At 49.9% G+C, this 24,611-nt stretch overlaps 1 protein-coding gene across 1 annotated transcript in view; it reads left to right on the top strand.

The window, feature by feature from the left end:
• Positions 1-24,611, top strand: part of MTMR4 (myotubularin related protein 4) — a 53,201-nt gene that overhangs the window by 9,523 nt on the left and 19,067 nt on the right. The window contains 6 exon segments of the mRNA XM_050908930.1: positions 6,467-6,540; positions 16,926-17,015; positions 19,529-19,645; positions 20,338-20,420; positions 20,646-20,812; positions 22,247-22,343. Coding sequence (XP_050764887.1) covers positions 6,538-6,540; positions 16,926-17,015; positions 19,529-19,645; positions 20,338-20,420; positions 20,646-20,812; positions 22,247-22,343 — 557 coding nt within the window. The 5' untranslated portion in view covers positions 6,467-6,537.

Below are 24,611 nucleotides of genomic sequence, written 5' to 3'. Positions count from 1 at the left end.
CAACCTGCCTTACCTGCTGTACTGGAACTGCTGCTGCAAAAACCTTGAGCTTGGCAAAATCTCTAAATTATTCTCACCCCTTCATCATTCAGGAGGTTTGACTCCACGGCAGTTGTGTTCCTGAAATCCCTGGCCTGAACTTGCTCTGCCCATTCTCTCCCTCGCTCTGCCGCTCCTTCAGCACTTCCTTAGGGATTTGCTCTCCCAATGTGGCTCTGATTTCTGTCCTCCTGTTGCTCTGTGCTCTCTGTAATCTTATCCACCTGCACACGTTCAACTACCCTCCTTTGCAGCTGGCACATGCATAGACTGTTTCTCTCCTCCTCAATGCCTAGCTATCAGTCAAGCAGGTCTGGATAATCTGTCCCCATGTTACCCACGTGACTCCATGACCGATAACGGCGCTGGCTTGGAGGATGGCCTCTGATATCTTCACTGTACAGCTGTATAAACTTGATCCGAGAATGTGCATGAGGACTAGCAAAGCACTAGCCAAATCTGGGTATGTTTTTGAGGGCCAAAAGGTGCATTTCTCCTGTAGGATGGTGCTGTGTAGTCAGGAGCGTTTCTGGCTACAGCGGCTTTCCCTGGTCTCTCTGCAGTCTTGCAAAGAGCTGCTTTATGCGTCCTGGTCTGATCTCTCGGGTGCAATACCGTGTTTGAAACCTAGATGTTCCTGCTTCAAATGCAAGAGGAGTCTAATCAGTCTTCAAGGAGGTCTTGATTGTTTTTAAATATGAAGGAAAACACTTTCAGGGCATTTTAATAATGAACTGACTCTTAGATTGGATGGCCAGGAAGAGTTTGCAAGCCATTACCCTCTCCCAGCTGCTGCGGTGGCTGTGGGTAAGCCAGGGTGGTTCAGCTCTCGGGCAGTATGTGGTTCTGTGCCGTGGGCTGAGCGAGATGATGTCCGTGTCTTGCTCCTTGTTGGTCTGAGACCATCCCCTGGTACTCGGGACAGGTAATGCATGTGCAGCACTGCAGTGCCATGGCAGGTACCCCCTTCCCCTGGGAGAACATCTCTTACCCTCCCCACATCTCGCAGGTAGGTTGACTTTGAACGAGAGAGTCGGTCTGTAATCCCGAGTCACCAATCTCCTCGGGAAGAGCAGCTGGAGGTGGGGTGTGCCGAGGGCATGGCGGGCAGCTCTGCTTACTCAGAGGCCTGTGGGGATTCACATATTCAGACCTGGACAGAAAAAAAAGTATCTGATCCGTTTTAAGTACTCTAAGCAGTAAAAAGGACAGCTTTTTTCATAAGCTTGATGGAATTTATTCAATTCTGAAACTTCATCTTCCAGTAATTGGATTGAGTTATATCCTTGTCAGCAGAGTTGCCCAGAGCTGACTATACTTGCATAAATACTTAAACACATTGAACAAGCTGCATATGCGAGCTTGTTTTGTTTTGGATCACTAGATGGGTTTTGTCTTTCTGCTTCAAACTTGCTGTCTTAACTCTGGCCACCTGGAGGCAGTTGTAGCCATGGCCCCAGCAGTGCTGGGGACAGAAACACCATCAATTTGCCACCTCTGCTCTTTACTGCTTTTATATATTATTGCAGTAGACTTTTTGCCTGCTCCTTGTCCGGCAGCTCACATGGAGGTGACTGGGGGGTCCTCTAAGGTACATGACCTGCTGTTTTCCAATAGCCCTTCATCTTGTGGGTAATTCTGGATGTCTGAATTCATACCTTGCCTCTTGTTATACCCAAATGCAGTTAAATTGTGATCGCTTTTCGGATTGCTCTGCAACGCTTACTTTGGCAATTTGTCATTGTCATCTGGTATTACTGTGACATCCCTAAGCTCTGGTAGCCCAATCTTTTCTTTTTAATAGTTATTTATCAGTAAAAGTTTTTTGTTGTTGAAGACCAGCTGGTAGCGGCCTTCATTAGAAACAGCCCTCGGACCTGTAATTTGGCTTAAAATAACAAAGACCGTCCTATACAATCTGCTTTGCATGTAACTACATGGTCTGACAATTATATTTTTAGCCTCTAATTAGTTGAGAGGCTTGAGATGGCTGTTCTGTTTCATTTGGGATCAAAATAAGGCTAATAGGGTTCCTGGTTGTTTCTTCTAACATTCTCTATTTAATATTGGGATTTGTTTTTCCCCATTAAGTACATCAGGACTAACTCTACCATTTTAGCTGAAATTAAAACAAAATCTCCGCCTGGGGCAGGCGCTGAGCGCAGAGAGCTTCGCTCCAACTGCAAACAATTGGTGAAGTTTTATAAGCAATTAAAAATGAGTGTCATAGCGGGGAAACGTGGAGCTGCCAGAGGGGCCACCCACCTCACCTGGGGTGCACACCGAAAACTGCATCGCAGCAGCCCTAACGAGGCTGGAAGCCATAGTCGGCGCTGGCTGCGTTTCCCACCTTTCCAAAGCTCCACGTGCGCATCTGAAATAGCCCTGTGTGCCCCGACGGGCATCCTTCCTCCCTCCCAAAGGACCTCTGCTCCCTGCAGCGTGCCAACGGCAGGTGATCGCAGGGAGCGGCCGTGCTGTTCCTTATTATTCAGTGTTTCCTAAGCCTGGCTCACTGTTGTTAATCAAGCTGTGCTGAAGGCAGGGCTATTAAGCTTTTCACAAGTTTTTCTTTGAGGCTTCTGTAAATACACACTGGTGAAGCAGCGATAGGCTTTCATGGCACCTCCATGAGACGTGGAGAAGCAGAGAGAGAGTAAATGTTTCTTCTGGTTTTTGACAGCCTAATTGTTTGCTTGGAGAGTCGGGTTTTCCAGCGCACGTACAGTTTATATCGCACCTTGCAGCTGAGAGGCAACCCGGATGTTTGAGTCCAGAGCTGCAATTCAGAAAATGGAGAATAGTCACTGGTTGTCTGTGAAATGTCTGCTCGGGTGGTGGCTGAGCATCCTGGAGGAGCACAGGTCCAGCTCTGCAGGCAAGAGCTCGGTCCTTCTGTCCAGGCTCTTTTCTCGCAGCCCCTGCGTCTCTTCTGGCATCTGCAGCAAACAGGGGCAGAGGTTTCAAGACGGCCACTGCTTCGGTCCCCGACGCTCTGTTTCGCACTGGGAGAGGCAAAGATCCCTGGAGGAAATAACGCGGTTGCGTAACAAAGTGTACAATAACACATGTGAGTCACATGTGCAAGAGGGCTATGGGGAGAGCAAATTCAGATTTTTATGAGTGTTCTCAACTCTGACACTTCCTTATTATCTGAGAGTTTGTCTCCGAGATTAATAGTTCCAGGGTTAGGATACAGGCTATAAAAATGTTCAAGTGAAGTGAGTTATTTCCTCTACTCCCCCCAGCCTAGGTGTGTCAGGCAGCATCACCCTGCAGGCCTCGTCAGCAGGACCGGCACCGCTAGTGCTGTCCTGCGCCTCCCTCCAGCCGAGCAATGGGGAGGGCAGCGGGCTGCCGGCTTTGCCAGCCACCGGCCATGGGGTGCAAGCCCTGCGCTCTGCCCGTGATTGCACGGCAGCAGAACAGCATGAGGCTCTAGACCGTGGTTTCCTTCCGTGCATGAAAGGGCATCGTGCTCTTCTATCTTCTCTCCAGTTCCATCCTTTTTGTCTTGTCTTTCTCTGTCTCTGGTCCCCTCTTCATTCAGTTTGGCAGCGTCAGCCTCCACCTGGGCTGGGCACCACAGCCTTGGCTGGGCATAGCAGGTGGCCAGCTCCAGCCCATCCCCTGTGACTGAGATTTTAGGGGAGCTTCTGACCTGGATTTTTGGGGGAATCCAACCTCCTGCATGGGAAACAGCTCCTTGAGCAGCTGCAAAACCGCATGCGTGACTTCCGCAGGAGAGGTGGTAGGTGCCAGTCCGGAGGGGTGCTGGGCAGGGGTGCTGGGTGCATTGGGCAGCTGCCATCTTCCCTCCCGAGGGCTGGAGACTGCTTGGCTGGAAGCCACAGCAGCAGAGCCGGCAGCCAGTTGAACACGGCAGCCTTTGAAAGGAGGAGGACCGCAGCCAGCCCTCAAACTGGGGGATGCATTTGGGATGCCAGCAGAAGAGCATGTGGAGCCACACAAGTACATGAACGAAGTTGCCTGCAGATGGGTGGACTGGGCCAGGTGTAATTTGGGTAGTGCTGGAGGCCCAAGGCTTTCCTTGGTGGTACAAGCAGCACTTGGGTTTTTGTGGTATCTCCTGGCTTCCTTCACCTCGTAAATCCTCAGGAGCCCCTTCAGATTCATCCCTGCTCGGGCCAGGACGAGGAAGCCCTCAGGGGCAGAGGAGCGGCAGCATTCCTGCGGGCTGAGCTAATGCGGCCGCAGGAGTCCCGGCTGCTGTGAACTGCCTTCCTCTTGGGCAACTGGCTTTCAAGAATAGCTTGGGGGATGGGAGCGAGGAGGAACATCCTCAAACATGATGTAGGCAAAGAGAGTTGCAGTTTCTAGCGATTACCGACTTCTCCTACAAGGAAGGAAGTGAGAAACTGAAGTAGCCATTAGCAATGATTTAGTAAATTCGTACAAAGCGTACTGCAGGAAAAGTACTCGTGTGTCATTCGGTGTTATCAATAATTCAGATATCTTCAGACTAGCGAACAAAGCATACTTAACATTTTATTTCCCTTGCTAATTGTGCTTTTCATCTAATTTGTAAGTCACCAGTTGGCAGCGACTCTGCCCGGTGGCATGGTAAGCTGCTACTAGATTTTTTTTTTTTCCTCTGTATTAGTCTGATGTGTGTGGTCATTTTGCTAAATAGTGGGGAAAAGGCTTTTATAGTTGAAAAGAGACAGGGTGGATCTGGGTTTGAAGAGAGATATTGCAGTATTTGGCTTTTTCTGTTTTGTTAGGAAAAAAGTTGATTCCCGTTGTGGGTTTTTTCATATTTTCCTGAAACTTGGTAATCTGCTTTTAAATGAAAGGCAATATAGTGCACAAGTTTTGAATCCTTTCTGAACTCCCATTCCTTTCTCCTGTCCTTCCTTGTCGAGTGCATGGCAGGACATGAGAAATTAACTGGAAGTACAAGGGTAATTATTCCTACCTGACAGCAGTGCTGGAGCAGGGCGGGAGCTCCCTCCCGCATCGCACAGCAGTGCTGAAGGACTTGCGTGCTGCTCGCTCACGATGAAGATTACATTTCAAAAATTAGTGCTGGCATTCAGCTTGGCCTTCTGACGCGTGGGTGTCAAACCTCACTTAGTTCTGGGCTGGGAAAGAAATCCCTGAGTGGAAGGAGAGCCTTGAGTAGGTATTCAGAAACTCTTCTGTAGCCAACCTGATTACTCAATGGCAGGAAGAGGAGTAATTTTCAGCCGGGGTATGTTGTGCGAGATGTTTAGGCAGTCTCCAGTTCCACATTTGTTGACATTTGTATTTCATCTAAGGAGGAAAAAGGTTAAAATAAATGGTGGCAAAACTTACCAAAGACCTTGAGCGTTCCTGGAGCTTTGGTGTGCTACAGGCTGCTGGTGACTGGCAGAAACCAGGTTTGGTTAATGAGCTCTAAGCCATCTTCAGGCTGCACTTAAATACTGAACATCCCCACTTAAAACATGGTTATTTTTAAAAACCGTTGGGACATGTGTGCAGATTTCCTTGCTGCTTGTGTGCACAGTGGAGGGGCTGCGCAGCCGGGTGAGTGGCACCGGGAACAGGAGTGCTCAGAGCAGCTACAGGGCTGTCAACCTGTTTCCACTGGCAATGTTTAATTGCGTGTAATTCAGTCCCCTGTGTGGGGCTGGAAGAGCAGAACAAAGAGCAGAATTTGGACAGATGAGAGATGTTGGTGATCAAATGATCACCATGTTGGTGATCAAATGATCCTGTATCAGAGAGATCTGAAAACCTCGAGGAAGAGTCTCTTCCTCCGTGGAAATCCCAGGATCACCTGTGGGACCACCCAGTGCTATTGGAAAGGATCTTCTCAGAGCAGGACCTTGCTCGAGTCTTGCTGCTTGGCTTTTCCCCTCCTGCGAAACACCTCCTGTGACCAGTCCCCATGCTAGCGGGGGGAAAGCTGGCAGAAGGGGCTGCTAGTTTTTGCATAGCACTTCGAGCTCTTGCATCCTGCTCTACCTCCTAGGCAGGACAAGATTAGATTTTAGAGGTGATTTGCTCCCAAGACCACAGCAACCTTCTCCAAGCACTCGAGTTTCATGTGAAGAAGGATCCTCCCCAGGTCCTTGAACCATAAAGACCAAGCCTTTCTTCCTTCAGCTCCCTTCCATGCTGCCCCGAGGTGTGGTTTTTGTACCTCTGGGGTACTGGCTGATGTGTGCCGATGGGTAACAAGTCCTGCGTGCTGTGTGTAGTGGCTGACCGAAAGGATTTGGTGTCTTCTCTGTGATGCTGAATCTGATTTCCAGCAGCTCCTGAAAAGGGCACTAAATAGATGTTAGCAGTGATAGGTACAGGGTGCTGGCCTCTTGGGCTCTTGATTTTGGGTTTTTTTTCCCCTCTTATGTTCATACTGAAGTATCATTACTGTTGATCTAAACTTCTGCTCTGGATTGTCTCTTCTTTGCTGCAGGTGAGACTAGTGGAAGAACAAGAAGAGACTGAGCTGTGATTGAACCAGGAGATTTTGGACGGTATCTGAGAATGGTGAGTATATATTCTAGTCTGCCTCTGTCCTCTGTGGGTGGTTTTGTTCTTTCTTTGTGTGTCCAAATCTTGTACTGCTGCTAAATGTATGAGAATAAATACAAGAATGGGAAAGAGTGCTACAGTATTGTGTATTATATATAATAATATAATATAGAGAGCTTTTATTACTGTGGCCAAGGTGCTGTTGGTAGGATAAGTTTACCCCTAAACTTGTTATTGGAATATCCTGGGAAAAAAGTAAATAAGACTGGAATCCTCTTCTACCTCCTTGGACTACTGACATAGTCATCAAGTTTTTGTGGCTTACTGGTTTATTTTTACTTTAAAACTTAATGCTGGGATTTCTCATTCTGTTCCTGTGTCACCTCTCAATGAAGTTTTAACACCATGTTAATAACGTGCTCTGGTGCCACCAAAGGAGCAGAAATTTCACTATAATTAGTCACAGAAAAATATGGTATAAAAGAATCTGGAAAGACTGAAACACAGCCAAAACAGCCAGGTTGCTGATAAACTCGGATAAAGTGCCTCTAATGCCTCCAGCAAGAAATAACCCAAAATACGTGCGATCTGATGAGAGGAAGAAAGCTGGAGACCAGGAATGTTGAAAGATAAGCTGAAAGTGTCGTTAGGGCGGTAGTTTGAATAGGGGTTTGAAGGCGACATGGTGATCTGCATATTGGGCTGTGCGTGGGCAGGGAGCCTGAGCGTTGCTGCAGTAACATGGTATTATCATCAGCTTCGTGCTCGCCGCTGCCAGAAGCGTATCATTATGTTGGAAGGAGTGCAGAGAAGAACGGCAGAAACAGTCAAAGGGCTGGAAATTCAAATTGAGGACATGAAAATTTAGGTTAAACATGTTTTAAAAAAATAAAAAAATAAAAAAAAATCTGGCAGACTGCTCGAGGAAATAGTGACGTCTCCTATGGGATTGTCCCCAGTGTGATCTGCTAACAACTGGAATAGGAAAGGAAATGTGCTCTCTGCATTAATTCAACTGTCAGCTCTAGTAGTTATGCACGCAGCATTTTTGGTGTAGTCCCTATCCTTGCGCTCCCTGGTTTTGCCTCAAGATCTCCTGTGCTTTCTGTTGGAAGAGCTGCTTGCCACGCTTCAGGTTGAGGAGCTTGCTCTGGGGTGGAGAGATGAAAGTACGGCCTTGTTGTAACCTGATAGAGTATCTTATACTTCAAGTTGGAATTACCCTGGTGTCAGGTTGGAGGTGTAAAAACCCAACAACTTCTCTGTATGGGATTGAGATGAGAGCGATGCAGATGTATCCAGGTATGAATGAAAAAAACAAAAGTGAATAAATACATGGAAAATGCATCAAAAATCCCTCCAGGTAACATGGAAAAGGCCAGGCTGGGTCCATTGAAGGCCTGGCTAGTCAGATACCCTATTGACGAGGGGTCACCAGTGAATGCTGTAGGGAGAGCATCTCTCTGCTGTATGCCCTCACCTGTCAGGATCTGCAGCTCAGGGACTTGGTAATCCAGAAACTATTAATGTTTTATGAGCCCTTGGTAGACTATCTTCCGTGAATTCATCTAGCTGCTTTTCAAAACCAAATAAAGATTTGCAATTGCGACACGTTGCAGCAAAGAACTGCGCTGCCGAGTTGTGCGGAGTAGCCCCTCTTGCTTTGTTTTTAAACCTGCCCCATGTCGTTTCGGTTGATGGTCCCCAGTTCTTGTATTGGGAGTAACGGTGAAGTGTGGTGCTGCCTGCAAGCATCTCCATGCCCTTCGGGATTTTGTAGATCTCTGTCATATTCCCATTAGACATCTGAAGAGCTCTAGGCTTTTAAATTCTCCTCTGTAGAGAAGCCATCTTTAATCTTTGTCACCCCTCTCTGGATCTGTATTCTTTTTGGGGTGCGTAGACTGGAACTTTGGACTTAATAAAACATGGAAGCTTTTGCTTTTCACTGTGCTCCTTTCCTGTGTCTTGACAGATACTTATCCTGACCTGGCCCTGGCCCGCCCTTAGTTTGATTTCTTCTAGACAAGAGAGTCTTCTGCTTCTTACCTGAAGATGACTTTACAGTTTCAAAGGACATTCTGAAAAGGATTTATGGGTTTTTCATATTTTATTAAAATGTTCCTTTGATTTTTTAAATTATTTTTTCCTTTGGGGAAAAAAAACCCAAAACAACCAACAGAAAAACCCCACCCCCCTCACCCACTGTTTTGGGAAGAGGGTATAGGCTTTTTGTCTCCCATGGCAAGGGAGAGAAAGCAACTTGTAATTGCGAGCTGTAGAAATAAGCACTTGCCTCCACCTACCTACCTGAGCTGCTGTCAGCAGTTGGAGGTAGAGAGCTGATGTAAACTCTTGACAACCTCCCTTGAGTCCTTTTGTGACCTCTCTGGAGGGTTGTGGCTTCTGAGTTAAACGCAGGTCTGCAGGGAGGGATGGAGGTCGGTTGCTGGTTAATGGATGCTCCGTGGGGTTGTCTGCTAACCCGCGGGCGCTTCGGGGCTGGACTTCTTCAGCCAGCTGCTGGGAGGGTTGGCTGGAAACCCTGTTCCCTGCAGGCATGCTGAGTGCTTAGTTAATTACCCGTGGTCACTGCAGTCAGAGGGCACAGCACCCATGCCCTCTGATTAGCAAGGGCATGCCCAAAAGCTTCTACCTTACTCAGCGGCACCCCAAACCAGCTACTCTCCCCTTTCTGCTGCTACGAATGTTTGGTCTAGTGTCAGTTAAGAGCTTTGTTTGCTTTGGTTGTAAGACTCTTCTCATTTCTTCCCCGAAGACTAGCTGCTGATGAAAATGACCTTGAAGACAGCACTAGTGGTGGTTTAATCCTTAACTCTGGCTAATGGAAGTCCTAACGAGCACCTGGTACCTTAATACATTACTTAAAACTAACCTGGAGGGTAAGTTAGTACAAGCTGCTGTGCTGCTCTGCCGGCAGCTCAGGGCTCAGCTCTTACCGTGCACCGTACAACTCCCACAGCAGCATTCCCTCTTCTTACTGCTGGGTGTACTGGGACTGTAGATGTCTGCATTTCCATGATGGCTCATACCCTTTGGAGGGGACCATGACTGTCAGTCTGGGTGGGGCTTTGCAGTTTAGCTGTCCCTCGTCCCCTCTTGCTGGCGTACGGAGTTGATAGCCCTTGACTTCTGTCCTTTCGTCCCTCTTCTCAAAGGCTTCTTGCTTCATATTTCTGTTACATGCTCACCTCTGGGCAGCTTTCTGACCAAATATTATATGCGGTATTACAGATCTATAAGCTGTTCTGTCATCCTGTAAAGATGAAAAGATGGCACTCACCATCCCAGTCCTGATTTATGGGGTATAAAATAGTAACTTCTCTTCACACAAGTTTAGGGGTTTATTTCTGGGAGGCCACCTCAGTGGCTCAGCAGCCTTTCAGTTCACCTGAGGACCTCCTTAGGCTTTGAGGAAACGAACTATTTTTGTAGAGGGACCTGAAACAAAGGGACCTGAATCAAAGATGCCCTTCATGCTGCAAAAGTAGAGTAGGCAGAACAAGTGCCTGCCTAGGCACTGGAGAGAAATAGAAATAAGTGTCTGAGTGCAGTTCATCTCACCCTGATGTAGGTATCTGCTAAGCAGCAAGAGGATAAATTTTAACTTTTAGGATGAGGTAAACGATACAAGTCTCTCCCTTCCCCTCCTTACCTGTAAAAAGATCTAGATAACTAGTTCCTACCTTGATCTTCCATGAAAATATTCAGACCTGGACAGATATAAACTAGAGTACTCTGATAACACCTCTGCTGCTGGGAGCATCTCAGCCCGCAGCAGCCGGCGAAGGCTCGGTGACTGCCGGAGCCCCAGGCTGTCGGGCAGAGCTGCGCCGGCTCCTGCCAATTTGCTTCTGATGTCCTGGGAGTACCTTCCCAGGACAGTCACCACCTCTTGCCAATTTTTCTGTTGTTTTTCTCCAGCTGGAGACAGATTAGGGCAGTCTGTGCAGTGGATGTGCTACCAGGGACAGGGCTGTGGATTCAGATCTCTGCCATCCCTGGCCATAGCCCCTTGCTTTCCCTCCTCTCCGTCTGCAGCGTGGTGCACCATGCTGTGGTGATGAAAAGCCCACCCTTAGTATGCAGAAGGGATGGAAGTGGTGCCCTCTGCCTAATGAAAGAGTACTTACAGTAATTTTATTTGTGGTGCCGAAAAGAAATGGAGGATAAAGATATGTCAGGGTTGGGAAGGGTATACCTGTACTCAGAAGCCTGAGTCCAGTGCGGTGGCACCTCCCTGCAGTGGACGGGACCAGTTTTCCTCTTCTCACCCTTTGGCTGCTTGCTTCCACCTTTCTGCAAGTGATAGACTCTGCCAGCACCTGTATTTCACAAGGGGTTTGGGCTCCTCCAGTACATCTGTGTGTCATTCAAGCTCTTTGAGGCACCTGCAGATCTTTGCTTGGGTGGATTGTGGTGTTTGAAGGGGAGAGGTTGAGCTGCAGACCCATGAAGAGGAATCAGAGGTGACCCGGCGGGGTGGGTGTTAGCTGATCTTTGAACCACCCTTTCGCTATCGTGCAGAAAGCTGGGCTAGCTGTTGCCAAAAAGATGCAGTTCAGGGGGTTGACTTGCTCCAGGCTACAAGAGAGATTTCAGCATCTCGGTGGCTGTCCCGTGCTCCCAGTACGGATTCCCTGGGCATGTGGGACCAGATGGCAGCTCACCCCCGTGCTGCAGGCTGGGTTCCTGGTGCATGCAGGCATGTCTCTGTAGGGAATATCTTCTCCCTTGGAGGCTGCAGGATGGCCCCTTGAGCACCAGTCCTATCTTTGCCAAGCACTGTGCTATCTCAGAGTCTCCAAATCCCTTTTGGGACTTTAAAGGGAGGTTGCAAGCTGTTTACTTGCAGTGTGCAAGCAGAGACGTACAGAGGGGTGGGAGGAGCAGCACAGGAGAGAGCCACTCGCAGCATGAACAGCGTGCAGTGCTAGTGGAAGGAAAAAGGGTTAACTGGCCTTAAGAATGTGCTGCCCATGTTATATTCAGCTCCCCTCTTCCTCAGAGTACATGAAACCTTTAGGATTGTTGTGGTTGGGAGAAAATGAGGGAGGTTTCTCGCTCCCCCTGCGTGAGTGCACATATGCACGACACTCGGAGGAGCACGGTTATGTGAAAATAATGTTGTCTTCCTTGTTCAGTCTGGTGGTGGTTAGTGACAACGGAGCAAATACCAGCTGTTCAGCCGGGAAGGCATCTGAGGTGGCATTTAGGAAATCCCTCTAGCTAAGCCAGCTAAACGAGGCTGCGAGCGCTCTGCGTTCCTGTGCCTGGGCACCCAGGCTGCCTGGCACCGGGCGATCTCGCTGCCACCGCTCCTGTCCTTGTCTGGTTGATTGGATGGAAATGAGAGCAGGTATTTTGTGAACTGCTGGAGGAAGAGGTGACAGCGGTGGAGTTTGAATCCGGTTCCTCCTGAAACTCTGTGAACCTCTGAGACGCTGCTGAACTTCAGGGCAAGGTCTACTTCTGCTCTGCATCAGGATCAGCTCTTGGGCAGAAGTTTCTAAGCCATGTGTGAGTCTTTTTCTAATGCTAAAAGTAAAAAAATATTTCAGTGAAAGCAGGAGAAGATCTATTTGTGGATGTTCGAGTCAGCTTAGGTTGGAAATTCAAAGTAATGATCTGATAAGCAACCTTTTAACTGCGCAGCTGCAGCTTAGGGTTACAAAGGTCCTTATGCAACTCGAGCTGGAAACGGTCCCTGTGCCAGGCCCTGAACTGAGTGCTGGTCCTAAAAATCTCGCCATGGGTCAGAGCAAACCTCTTACCTGCCTTGTCCATGTTTTTGTATGTTATAAACACTGGTCGCGTGTTGTATGCACTTAATGCATTAAATAGCAGTGTATACTCTGACTGTATCTAAGACTTCTGTGCTTCGGCTGTTATCGACAGACATGCTTTGTTGCTTTTCTCCTGATAAATGTCAGGAAAAAAAAATACTGGTTTTACAGTTTTTATAGCTATACTTTCTTTCCAGTATAAAAGGTTCTTTCCATCTTTTGCTGCTCTGGTTTCTCAGCAGACCTCTGGCATTCACCCCAGAGGAGAACCTGCGGGGAGCGGGGCACCGCTCCTGCCACTCAGATTTGGCCACGACAAATCCGTAACCTTGTCCATAACCCTCTGTTCTCGTTGTGTTGACTTTGTAATGCAAATGTGTTTCGGTTTGTGGGTGCCAGCTGGAGTCGGGTGCCCTCGAGGCTGGGCAACGCCTGACATTCGCCCACCATGCACCACGTGGGATGGAGGTGAGGTGGTAATGGGATTTCATGGCTTATCTCCAGGGATGGTCGCATTTTCTTCTAGGGCTTTTATCCTGAATAGTGAAGCCCGTGTGACCGTGGCCTGTGGGGTAGTCTGTGTGTTTGGTTCCTCAGCAAGGGAGTTCACTGAACGGCTTTTTGCCTGGGCGCTGCTGCCCTGCAGTGACAACGGGCGGCAGGTCTGGGTGTTGCAAAGCCGTCCCTTGGTCGAAGCAGCTCAGAATAATCTAACCCTTAACAATTTTGCGGAGAAATGCCCAAATCTTTTATCTGACTTGAGATAAAACCTTTTGAGATGCTGTTCGTATTGCTGGGTAGAATTGTCTGCGGTGTCTTTGGGGCAACCACATCTGAGAGGAGCTTAAAGGCTACAGGCTGTGCTCCGTTTTGATGGTCCAGGGGCAAAAAAGCGGGTGTGATTTGAGCAAAATAGTTGGGCCTGGGCCTTGGAGGATTAATGAAGGGCTGGGTTTTAATTTCACGTTTGAAGAAAGAGATTCTCACTCTGGCTCAGTGGTGGGAGGTGGAGGGCAGAGTAGCAGCTGATGATACAAATGGAGATGGCATTGCCCAGGAGGCTGCCGTCCTGTGGCTTCTGGGACGGGCTGTGACCTGGGGAGCTTGCTGCTTGCTCTTGGACTTGATGAACAATAGGTAGTAAAAGTCACCTCCTGGGGGGCTGGGGTGGGGAGCCGGGCGTTCAACCGACAGCGTTTCCTGCACCTGAGGCATTTCCCCGATGTCTGCAAGCATTGCTAAACCGGAGTTGGTGAAACTTCCCGCGGGAGCTAACTGTCCAAGTGGTCAGCAAGGGGAGCAGGGCCACGCTCCAGCACACGGGTGCTGGTGGGAGCTAGAGACATCCAGCTACTCCCTGCACGCACGGGAGCTCCTGGGAAGGAGGGCTTAAAGGCTCGGGAGTGTTCAGCAGTGAGGAGGCAGCAGGGCAGCCCCTTTGTCCTCCCGTCCCTGACCAGGCAGAGAGGACCGCGGGCAGCCGCCAGGCCGGCGGAAGGATCGCAGGCAAAAGTTTGCAGCAGGAGGCTCCCGGCTGAGCCATCCGAAAGTGTCAGCCGGGGCGGAGGGCTCGGTGCCGAGGCGCAAAGCCTCCTCGCCGCTATTGTTCCCGGCGCTCCTGCACGCGCCATCAGTGCGGCACGAGGCAGGTGCCGGTGGGGAGGAGCGCCGCGGCCCGGACTGCATCTCCCGGCAAGACGCTCCGCTTGGCACCTCGGCGAGGAGGGGGATGCGTCGCTGGCACCCGCCCGTCGGCAGGGTGCTGGCTCCCCATATGGGGATGGGAAGGGGAGAGGAGGGGTGATCCCTCCGTCGGTCTCTCCATTTTCTATCTCGCCTGTCAGGGAGACACTTAGATGGCAGAGCCGTGCTCGGCGGCCTTCGGAGGTAGGTGGAGTCTGGCCGTCCTCCGCCCTCCCTCCCTCCATTGTCAGCGGCAGCGAGCGGCGGCGGCGGCGGGCACCTGCTCCGGCCGCCGGCGGCAGGGATGCTCCTGCCCTTCGCGGCGGAGCGGGGAGGCTGCGGCAATCCCGGCGCGACGGTTTCGGAGCCGCTGCCGGCAGCAGCAGAGTGCCGGAGGAAGGAGATGCTGCTTGTGTGTGCCCGGCCCAGCTGCCGCCTCGGGAAATGAACATGAGTCTGCCAGGCCGCGTCTCCTGCTCCATGCTCAACTGCTTTGTAAGTGCTGGTTTTTTTTCCCTCCCTCCTCTCCTCCATGCAAGTGGGGCTGTAAGCCAGCTTCTCTCTCCAGCTCCCGTGCTGAGCCAGCTGCCCCGGATCAGGCCTGTCCTTGAGGCCGGGCTGCATGCCGATCCTCCTGCCCTGGAACTGCCTGGCCTGGCATGCCGCCCCCCTGCAAAGGGGGATCCCTTTCTGCTCCCTCCCACGTGCCGCCGGAGGACGCTGTGGCCGCCGTTGCTGCTGTGCTGCTGCCCTGCCCGGGCCCAAGGGCACAGCAGCGCCCGGCACCGCAGGTTGAGTCGGCCGGAAGGCCCCGGTGAGTGTGCCGTGCCACGCAGGCTCCGGCCGGTCCTTGCCTGGAGCTGGAAAATTACCGTGTGAGAGCACCCGACCCCAGGGGAGCTCTGTGCTCCCACCATGGCTGCAGCATGCAAGGCAGGGGTGCACAAGATCCCCTCCTGTGCTGATGCTGCCAGGATGGTGGTGTAGTGGGAGGGGGTCCTGAGCTCTGCATCTTTTGTACCTTCGGGGAAGGGAGTTTTCTTGCTCAGAGGAGATCTGATGCCCCTTCCTGCAGAATGCCCCCCCCAAGAAGGACTCGTGGCCAAATGGGCTGTGAGGGCTTCAGGAGATGGCTGGCTTGTGAAGAGCGGGCTCCTGAGCTCCCCCCCGCCCTGCTGATACCCCAGGACAGGGCTGTGGCAGGAGGAGATGCTCAGCCTCCCGCCTGTCCCATGCTGCAGGCGAGGAGGGACTCAAGGACACCCAGGCCAGTGGAGAGCTCGGGCTGCCCTGTTCCAGTTCCTGCTGCTCACTGGGATTTCTTTGTGAGCCGCAAAGTGGTGATGGGAGAGGATCTCTGCTCCCTGGCTGCCGCACCGGCATGCAGGCATGCACCTTTCCTTTGTGCTCTCCTGGGCTAGCGCCTCAGCATCAGAGCGAGCCGCCGGCAGGAGAGGCCCCGGAGCCCCCCATGGTCTCCAGTAACCGGCGGCTGCTGGAGCAGGTGCTGTGCCCTGTGTCCCTCGCAGCCTCACGCAGGGACCTGGTGAGTGGGCGCGGAGGGGCAGTGCCTTTGCCTCCAGCTGGGGTTGATGCCGAGTTTTATGCTAGCTACGAGCAGCGTGTGCGCAGGTAACTCCGGACCCGGGGAGGAGGCGGGCTGTGTGGGGACTGGCTGCCCCAGTCTGAGGTCCAGGGAGTGCTTCAGGCCGGGCTGTACCTGTGGGTGCCGAGGCTTGAGCGGCTGTCAGCAACAGAAGGGGATTCAACATCATTTTAAATATAACCGAGCCAAAGGGGCCGGGTTCTCATTTCTTCAGATTGAAGTTCGGAGTTCTGGCTTGGGTGACTTACCCAGAAAGATATTTCATTTTAAAATATTATTTAATGCTTACAGAACAGAGTATTTCCTAATAAATGCTAGAGCCTAGAGGAGCTGTAGTTAGAGAGCAAGAGGCATTCTAAAGAAAACGTTCCCACACCAAATACATGTGGAATTAACACCGTCCTGGGCTCCCAGCAGCGAGCATCCTCAGCTGAGTGTCTGGATGCTGCTCGTTCGTACAGCAAGGCGGTGGTTTGACAGAGTGTGGGGTGAGGGTTGGGACCGAGATTTCATGAGTGACTAAAGATTCACAGGTCCCAAACTGAGACACTCTCTCCACTTTTCCAAGGATGGCGAGTCCAGGCTCCGTGTGTCCTCTCAGACCACCTCTCTGAGGCCTCCGTGGGCTTTCCAGGGTGGCCGTCTGAGCAGGTTAGACGCGTTCAGCTGCGCTGAGGGTGAATGCCCAGCTTGGGTGCTGTCACCAGTCAGTAAGCATGTTGTGAATTGGGTGCACTTAGATGCAGTTGTTATAGGGTTACGTTTCACACTTGCGTATTCTCCTCAAAAAGCTTCAGGCTCTTCCCAGGTTTCTTTGGGCTAAGAGTGAAAATGAAAACTCCCAAAAGAAAGCAGTCCTTATGAACATAAGAGGAGGAAGAGTAGGTTGAAGCTGGACTGCAGATGGAAACCCTCTGTTACGGTGTTTCTGCTGTGGTGCTATGGTGAAGGTAATGGGGTAACATTTGATGTGACAAATTACTATCACGTCAGTCCAAGATCCTGTGTGTGGTTGAGGTGTATCTGCTTGGCTTTCCAAATATCACACGTTGGAAGAGACGGGACTTGGAGACCTGCTTCAGTCTTTTGCTGTGCTGTGGGTGTTCTGCCGCAGCCAGAGGAACTGCTGGGGTCCTGCAATGCAGAGAGTATGGTCCGGAGGTAGAACAGGTGTTTCCATGCACAGGTCCAGGGGATCCCCAAGGTATTGGGGTGCCAAGAGTATCCAGCAGCTTTGATTTTTGGCTTTTCCTAACACGTGCTGGCTGGGGCCTGTCTCAATGTGTGTTTTGTTTGCAATGCAGGGTGAGGAAGGCCCTCCCAGTTTGGAGTATATCCAGGCCAAGGACTTGTTCCCCCCAAAAGAGCTTGTAAAGGAGGAAGAGTCATTGCAGGTAAGGAAGTAAGAAAACCGAAACGGCTTTGGGATGCGGCAGGCTCGACTCCGGTAGTGTGAAACCTGAGAGCAGTTCTCCAGCCCAGGACGTGTTCTGGCCGGTGCTGTAGGTCACATTCGGACCGGCGAGTCCTTCCGCGTGCGTGGAGGCTGCTGACGGCAGTTCTGTACGCCCTGGCCCTGCCTTCCCAGCCCTGCCAAGACACTGCGATTTGTACAGCGTCGCATCTGCCGCTTGGAAATACAGCTGGAGCATGATGCAATACAGAGCCATCCCGGGTATTCCCTGTCCTCCGCCTGTGCTGACAGTGAGAAATTGTGACGCTGCCTGCGTAGCGCTCTGCAGCAGGTAGATGCTCTCTGGGACAGGTCGAATATCAGGGCTAGGCTGTGTTCTGTGTAGCCATAGCATGCAATTGCAGTGGCTGATCTGGCCCTAATACACGTTGCTCCTGGCATTTTCCTGCTGCAGAGCTGTTGGAAAGAGAAACCTCCGTATGGTGCCAGCCTCCTGCTGCAAAAGGCCCTTAAAAGAGACCCAGGTACTGTTGCTGCTGTGCAGCAAGGGCGGTATTCTGAACGGTGGGAGCCGAAGCCTCCGGGTGTTTGTTGCTTCCTTTAACATAGTCCACTGCCGCCTTGTCCCAATGCTCATCATCCTCCTATGGCTGGAGCCAGGCTCACGTTGTACGTTCTCACTGCTGCTGCAGTATTTGAGTTTGCTCTGTGATTGGCACCATCTTGGTAAACGGTGCTGATAAAAGCAAGGACTGAAATGTGGCAACGGGAGGATTGACTTGAAGGAGCAAACGCAGGCTGAGGAGTTGCACGGGGTCAAGGCTGCAGGTCTGCGGCCTGCGGGAGGTGAAGCTGCTGAGACGACTCTGAGCCGAGACTACCTGGAGAAGAGCAGAATCTCTTTAGTCTTCTGCATGGAGGACCGTAAAGTTCACCCCTCCCAAAGGGTAATTTGCCTTCAGTAAATTGTTATTCTCTTAATGTAAAGTGAAGTCTAAAAGGACGGCATCGGCTTGATAACAAGCTGTATTCAGGCACCTGTCAGTTTATTCCAGGATTTCCCTCTGTCAGTTCTTGCAGCTTTACCATCCCGTTTCTAATCTGTCTCCCTTCTGTTGCTGTGTGAAAGAGCCACGTAAGCAGAAGAAACACATGCCGACTAAAAACAGCTCTGGCAAGCATGCATAAATAAACTGCAGAAATAAAGAGAGTATATTGTCTTAATGTCAAATAATTAACATTTTTAAAGAGTATTCAGACAGGTGCCAGTCTAAGGTTGTTATTTTTGTACAAGCAACTTCAGAAGGGAGCAGTTGTTAATACAACAGTCACTTGCACATGAAGTCTGAAATCCAGGAAATTCAATTTTTAGGCAGCATATACCCAAGCCATAGAAACAACTTAGAAATAAAGAGAAGGTGGTCTGACTTGTACTAATTACAGTGTAATGAATTGTTTCGTCAGATGCCCTGTCTGGCAAGTAAAGGGCTCTGGCTGAAATGATAAATCTTTGTGACATTTTTTGCATACTTGGTTACCAACATCACCTGGTGTAGGTGGCATTCAGGGAACAAAGATGAGTCTACTTAGCTAAGGAAAAAGCGGCCTGGTGAATTTTAGGCTATTCTGCCCCCACCCTTTTTTTTTTTTTTTTTTTTTTTTAAATACAAGAAAAGAAAAGTCAAACTTGGCCATCTGCCAGGATCCCCTGTTTTAAAAATAGCTACAACATGTTCGGGCTGATAGGGAAAAACAGAAAGACACTTGATTATCTGGATTTTTTGGGGGAAAAAAAATTTCTAATACGGGTAACTTTAATGAAGTTTCCTCAGTCATACAAATAACTATACATAGAGATTCCCTCAGAGCCTTGTTAGCAGAAATTGGGCAAAACTTTGATTCATGTACTTACCCGGATTGGTACCAGCAAGTCTCGTAGAGCTGCTAAGAGCCCCCTTCATTTAAATGACGCAGCAGGGCCACGTATGTGACACTCTGCCTTGGGGCAGAGGACTCCGATCGTATCGGGCTCTGCCTGGAGCTGTGCAGAGCACTCCCCAACTCGTGTCTGAGCTATCCCTGAGGTTGTGTCCTTTATCATGCCACTTGCGCCAGGGTTGCGTTTACCCTCTCCGAAAAGCAGGGACCGTAAATCCCTCTGCCCCTGTGTGACACCCTCGCTGCCAGGTGCCCGCAGTTGGTGTACATAGCGTTTGTGGTCACGCCTCTCCTCCGCAAGTCATTGCCCATCAGGAGGTGCTCAGTGGCTCCTGAGGCATCCTTGGAAGAAGATCCATCTCGTGGGGCTGGGCAGTGAGTGGGTACCAGTGCTGTTTCGTGCTGTTGTCTGCTCTCAGTGCACCAAGAGCACGTTGCTGTGAATGATTTCCCGCAGGAGATGCACTGCGGAGGCAGTAGGAAGAGTGGCTCTTGGCATTTATGGTGCGCAAAGTACTCTGCGTGTGTCTTGAATTAGTGATGTCTCCCTTCCAGGTCCCATTCACTGTGTTGCAGGGCGAGGGAGTGGAGTATCTTGGCCATGCAAATGATGCTGTGATTGCCATCTCCAACTACCGGCTTCATATCAAATTCAAGGATTCTGTGATCAATGTAAGTCTGGATCTGCCTGTTCCTGCTGCCTGAACCATAATCTCTCGCAGTATTTCGGGAGGGGGGGCACATAGGCCATTTCAGTGGTCTGTGGCGTGGGAACTGTGCCCCTTGAAGGATGCCAAGCCTGATGTTGTCTCTCGTTACTGCTGGTCACGCAGTTGCTGTTTTGCTGCTGCATTTTGGTGTGTGAATGGGGTTTTCCTTTGGATAATAATTAGGTCTTTCCTTTGCTGTTCTCTTTAAATTCAAGCATTAAAATTGGTGGTTTTAAGACTGTTGAGGTCTCTTGCAGGCCAGTTTTAATGAGACTTGTCCTGCCTGGAGACGAGCAACCGAGAGTCAGACAGAGAAAGCCTCAGGCTCCCACTCACTGTCTTGACTTGCCATCTTTTATTGCAGCTTTTGTTTGGCTCAGTTACCTGTGCTTGTCTGGATGCGATTTAGCCAGTAACTGGCCCCAGGTGGGAGACTACCCAGGGACAGAGTAGAAATCAGAATAGTAATTGTTGAAGAAGGCTCTACGCTGAGTCATGAAGCTTCGTAATCCTCCGAGTGGGTTTGTAGTTTGAACTAGCAGCTCATGATTGTTGATAGAGCCATGACTGCGTGTGATGGGCCTGCAGGCGAGGCTGCTATGTCTGCTATGTGATGTGGTATGTCTTGTCATGCCCTACATCTGTCCCCCGCAGGTGCCTTTGAGGATGATGGAAAGCGTGGAGTGTCGGGATATGTTCCAGCTTCACATTGTCTGCAAGGACTCCAAAGTGATCAGGTATCCGTTTTATTGCTGTATTGTAGATGCCACTGCAGGCCAGTTGCCATGATCAGCTCTGGTGTCTCCCTCTGTGCTGCTGTTGGAATTGCGCTGTTCATGGCCAAGGTTACTAAGACTTGGCACTTCGTTCCTTTTCCTGGTTAAGTGGAGCAGAGCTCCCTGTCTGTGCATCTTGGCTGGATGAACATACCCACTGAGGAGGATTTGCATTTGGGTTTGCAGGTGCCATTTTTCCACCTTTAAGCAGTGCCAGGAGTGGCTAAAGAGGCTAACTCGAGCCATTGCCCGCCCTGCTAAGCCTGAGGACCTCTTTGCGTTTGCCTACCATGCGTGGTGCTTAGGAGTCTGTGTTGATGAGGAGGATCAACATGCGCATCTCTGCCGTCCAGGTAAGCTCCTGGCCTGTGCCCTTCCTGCTCTTCTGTCCAGAAGCACTGCAATGCAATTTGAACTGTTGTTTGTAAACTGATGTCTGACTATGTCTTAAGCTCTGCTGTAGCCACAGCCCAAGTTCATCTTGCTGAGGGGCATCCTGTACCTGGCCTAGAGATCCAGCTGATGGCCAGATGTGGCTGGGTAACAAGCACAGTAAAAGGAATAATAATAATAAGCACAATAAGGAGCATTCTGAGCCAGCAACACATAAGCAGCTTTTCCCTTTCTCCTTGTGAACGAAGAAAACATCCCATACTTTACTACTCTCATCATGATGATAGAGAGCTCAAGCAGTCTTGTCCCTGGATAGTAAACATCATCAGCTTTGAGGCAGCATAATGAATATGAGTCCATCTGCATCCCTTCTCCAACACCTAGAAATGCTGTGACATTCCCGTGATCAGGTCTGTGGAGGTGTCTGGCTCATCCTTACACAGGCACAAATAAAATCTTTGAATCCATAAAGAGAAAACCAGAGCTGTGATGGTGCCCTCGTGTGGATTGGGAGTTTCCCTTCTCTGGGAGCACAAAGTTCACTTGCAGTTGCTTTGTCTTTAAACAGCTTCATCATGAATAACAGGGGATTAAAACGAGTGACAAGCCTGGCTTTAGACTTAAAAATTACTGCTGATACTAGGGGAGAGAAGCAGCAGCCTGAATGAAATGTCCGAACAGAGGCTGGGATGGAGGGATGGGGTTGAACAGTATAGCTGAAAGAGATATCAAAAAGAAGCTGATAGAGAAAAGGTACACTGTGTGTGCTTACCGTGTGCCAAACACCAGCAATCGGGAGATATTTGCTGTCTTTCCTTTAGAGAAAGTAGTATTCTCTAGTATAAACAAACTTACCTGTGGAAATTGTTGCTGCAGGATATGAATGAGGCGAAGAGCTTTGCAGTATTTATTTATTAACGATATTTGACACTCAAGCAACAAAGGCATCCAGGATTTGTAAGGCGAGGCTAAAACATAAGAGGGCAAACCCTGAGTCAGCCTCTGAGAGCGCAGTCTGGAAGAAGGAACTGCCTGGGGTGGGTGCTCAGTGCTCCTCTGCCGTGGGGTTCCTGACATCCACTTTGGAGGCCGTCTCTGTCAGAAGGGCAAAAGTGGATTAAATTAACCCCCCACGCTCCCAGGTTGACGTGAGAAGGCTGTTTCCATGCCGCGCTGTGCCCTGAGACTGAGAGGTGATCTGACTTGACAAAATAAGCAGAGGAACCCCCATGAGGGACAAGTCTTTTTGGCTTCGGAAGCAAGATCCCTGCCATCCAGCTGTCCTGTAGTTTCTCTCCAGCCTATGAAAGCTGCTATGGAGCTGCCACTAACATGTTTAGATTTCATCAGTTCTGCTTAGCTGTCAGTAAATACCCTGTGCTCTGTCCTTCTAGGAGACCATGTGAGATACCGATTTGAGATGGAGCTGGTGAGGATGGGCTTTGACTTGCAGAACGTCTGGCGCGTCTCTGACATCAACAACAATTACAAGTGAGTGTGTCACCACCAGGCTCTCCTCACTCTCCTCTTTCCTTACCTTCTTCCCTTCGCAATCCCCGTGCAGAGCAGTGGGTGAGTCAGACTCCAGCTAATCCTCAGGCCGATCAGCATATGAGCCAGATACACTTTCTTTCCGCCTTTCGCATCGTGGAATTGAAGAAGGAATACAGCCCAAACATCAGAGCTAGCAGCAACTGTGAATGCTGACTCAGGTAGTTTGTAATGTGGTAGCCGTAATTCATCCTTGAAGACATTCGGGAGTCTTGGAGGAACCATCCATCATAGGGTTGCCTTTCTGGTCAGTTGTTCTCTCTAAAACGCTTGTGCTGTTTGAAATGAAAAACACATATTTTTTCGTAAAGTCAGGCAGCTGTTCAGCTCTGTTGAGAAGCTGGGGGCAAGCCAGTGGAGGGCTGTCAGGATGCTCAGAAGTCTGGGGAATGAGCGAGGCTTGTTCAGTCTGGTGCAGAAGAGGCTAAAGGGCGATCTCCTTGCAGCCTACAGCTGCTGGAAGGGCATTTACAAAGGTGATGGAGTGAAACTCTTCGGACAGTGGCAGATGACTGAACAAGAGGCAACGGCCACAAGGTGCAGCTTGGGAGGTTCAGGCTGGACATGGGAGGAAAAAAAAAAATCGTTCCCCAGGCGTGTGGCACTGTGCTGGGGCAGATCCCCAGAGAGGTGGGGGTTCTCCATCATTACAGCACTTCAAGTCTCAGAAGATCCAGTGTTGGAGGTGGTCTCCTGTGAGCGGGAGGTTGGAGTGGAGATCTCTAGAAGGTCTTTCCCACCGGCAGGTCAGTGATTCCAGCCTGTCGTCTTCTCCTGGAGAAGAGCATAGGAGCTCTTGGAGAAGCGCTGCTGCATTCTTTGCAGCAGGTGGCATTAAGCCAACAGGATTTTATTAAGCTTCGACAGATGTATTCATTTCTGCATTCCCTGTAATCCTTTTCTTGAAACAACTGGTATCCCTCAGTCTTTTCTCTGTCTCAGCCAGTAAAGGCATCCCCATCACCTGTATATCGGACAGTTCCAGGTCACCGGTTTCTTGTGGAGACCATGAGAAGCCTCGGGCACGCTAGCCTGGGGAAATCCCGGTGGAGTTTTGCAGTTTGCTGCCTGTTCTTTTCTCTCTTTCTCAAGAATCCAGGCAGCAAGCACTAGCTTTGGGGGTTGATTTACATTTTCTACTTAGCCATACTGACCGCATCGTTGCTTTTGGACTGTTAACATGACTTTGGCATTTACGCAGTTTCTCCAAGGATGTCAAATAGAAATTGTTTTCCTGAACTGCTCAGTTTTGGAGTGCACAACCTGTAGGTCCCTGCCCTAGGTAGAGTCTCTGCGTGTCTTTGAGAGCCGTCAGGCTTTCCCCGCTGCTGGATTTTGGGTTGTGGTTCCCTCTGACTATTTCAGAACGTTCAACCTAGATTGACCATCTGTGGTTCGCTTCCTGGCCAATAATACGCAGCAATTAGCCAGCTTCTCTAAAGACAGATGTTTTATTTGCAACCAAACCAGGGAAGAAAGAACTCGAAACAAACCTCAGCAAGCTGGGTGCAGGCCTGGTTTTTCCTCCATCTGCTGAGTTCCTACCTGGGGATCCCGGCAGGTTGCAGCTTCCTGCAGACATCCCAAGATCTCAAAGGTGGTGTAATTTGCTTGTGCAACTCAGGAACCAGTTCTCTCTTGCTGCTTCGGGGAGTGTGTCTTTAAATCCTGCCTTGGCTTTTGATCATTACCACCTGCCTCTATTCACAGGAATCGAGTTACTTTTTAACTGTTTATAGTCCTTTTATCTTTTATTTCCCAGCATTGGCAAAACAGTGTTGTTAGAGACAGGATACTCCAAGGTAATGGCTTTGTTCGTTGTCTTTCAAGTCTGTTCCGAGATGTCCTTATCTGGAAACTATTATCTTCTTCCTGGCGACAGCCATTGTAAAATTAGAGCAATACAAGCATATAATAACCACTCCTTCGGTCTTGATAAAAGTATACTATTTCAGCATACAATGATAATAAAATTATTATATGATCTCTCCGTGGCTCTCACATCTTCAGTGATCTGTATACCCAGAGAAAGGGGCGCATTCTGGCATTCCCCATCTGGTGCAGCCGTGCTCTCCGAGATAGGAGTTGTTTCATATCGGCCTTAATGCTGGTGGGTTTGGTATAGGCTTAGTTCCTTCAAAAAGGAAAAACATTCACCCTTCCTTCGGTGTTGATGCTCGTTTTCAGCTTTGATCTTTTTACAATTAT

The sequence above is a fragment of the Gymnogyps californianus genome, chromosome 20 (assembly GCF_018139145.2).
Source record: "Gymnogyps californianus isolate 813 chromosome 20, ASM1813914v2, whole genome shotgun sequence".
Classification (NCBI taxonomy): Eukaryota; Metazoa; Chordata; class Aves; order Accipitriformes; family Cathartidae; genus Gymnogyps; species Gymnogyps californianus.
This window is presented reverse-complemented; position numbering and strand designations above follow the sequence as displayed.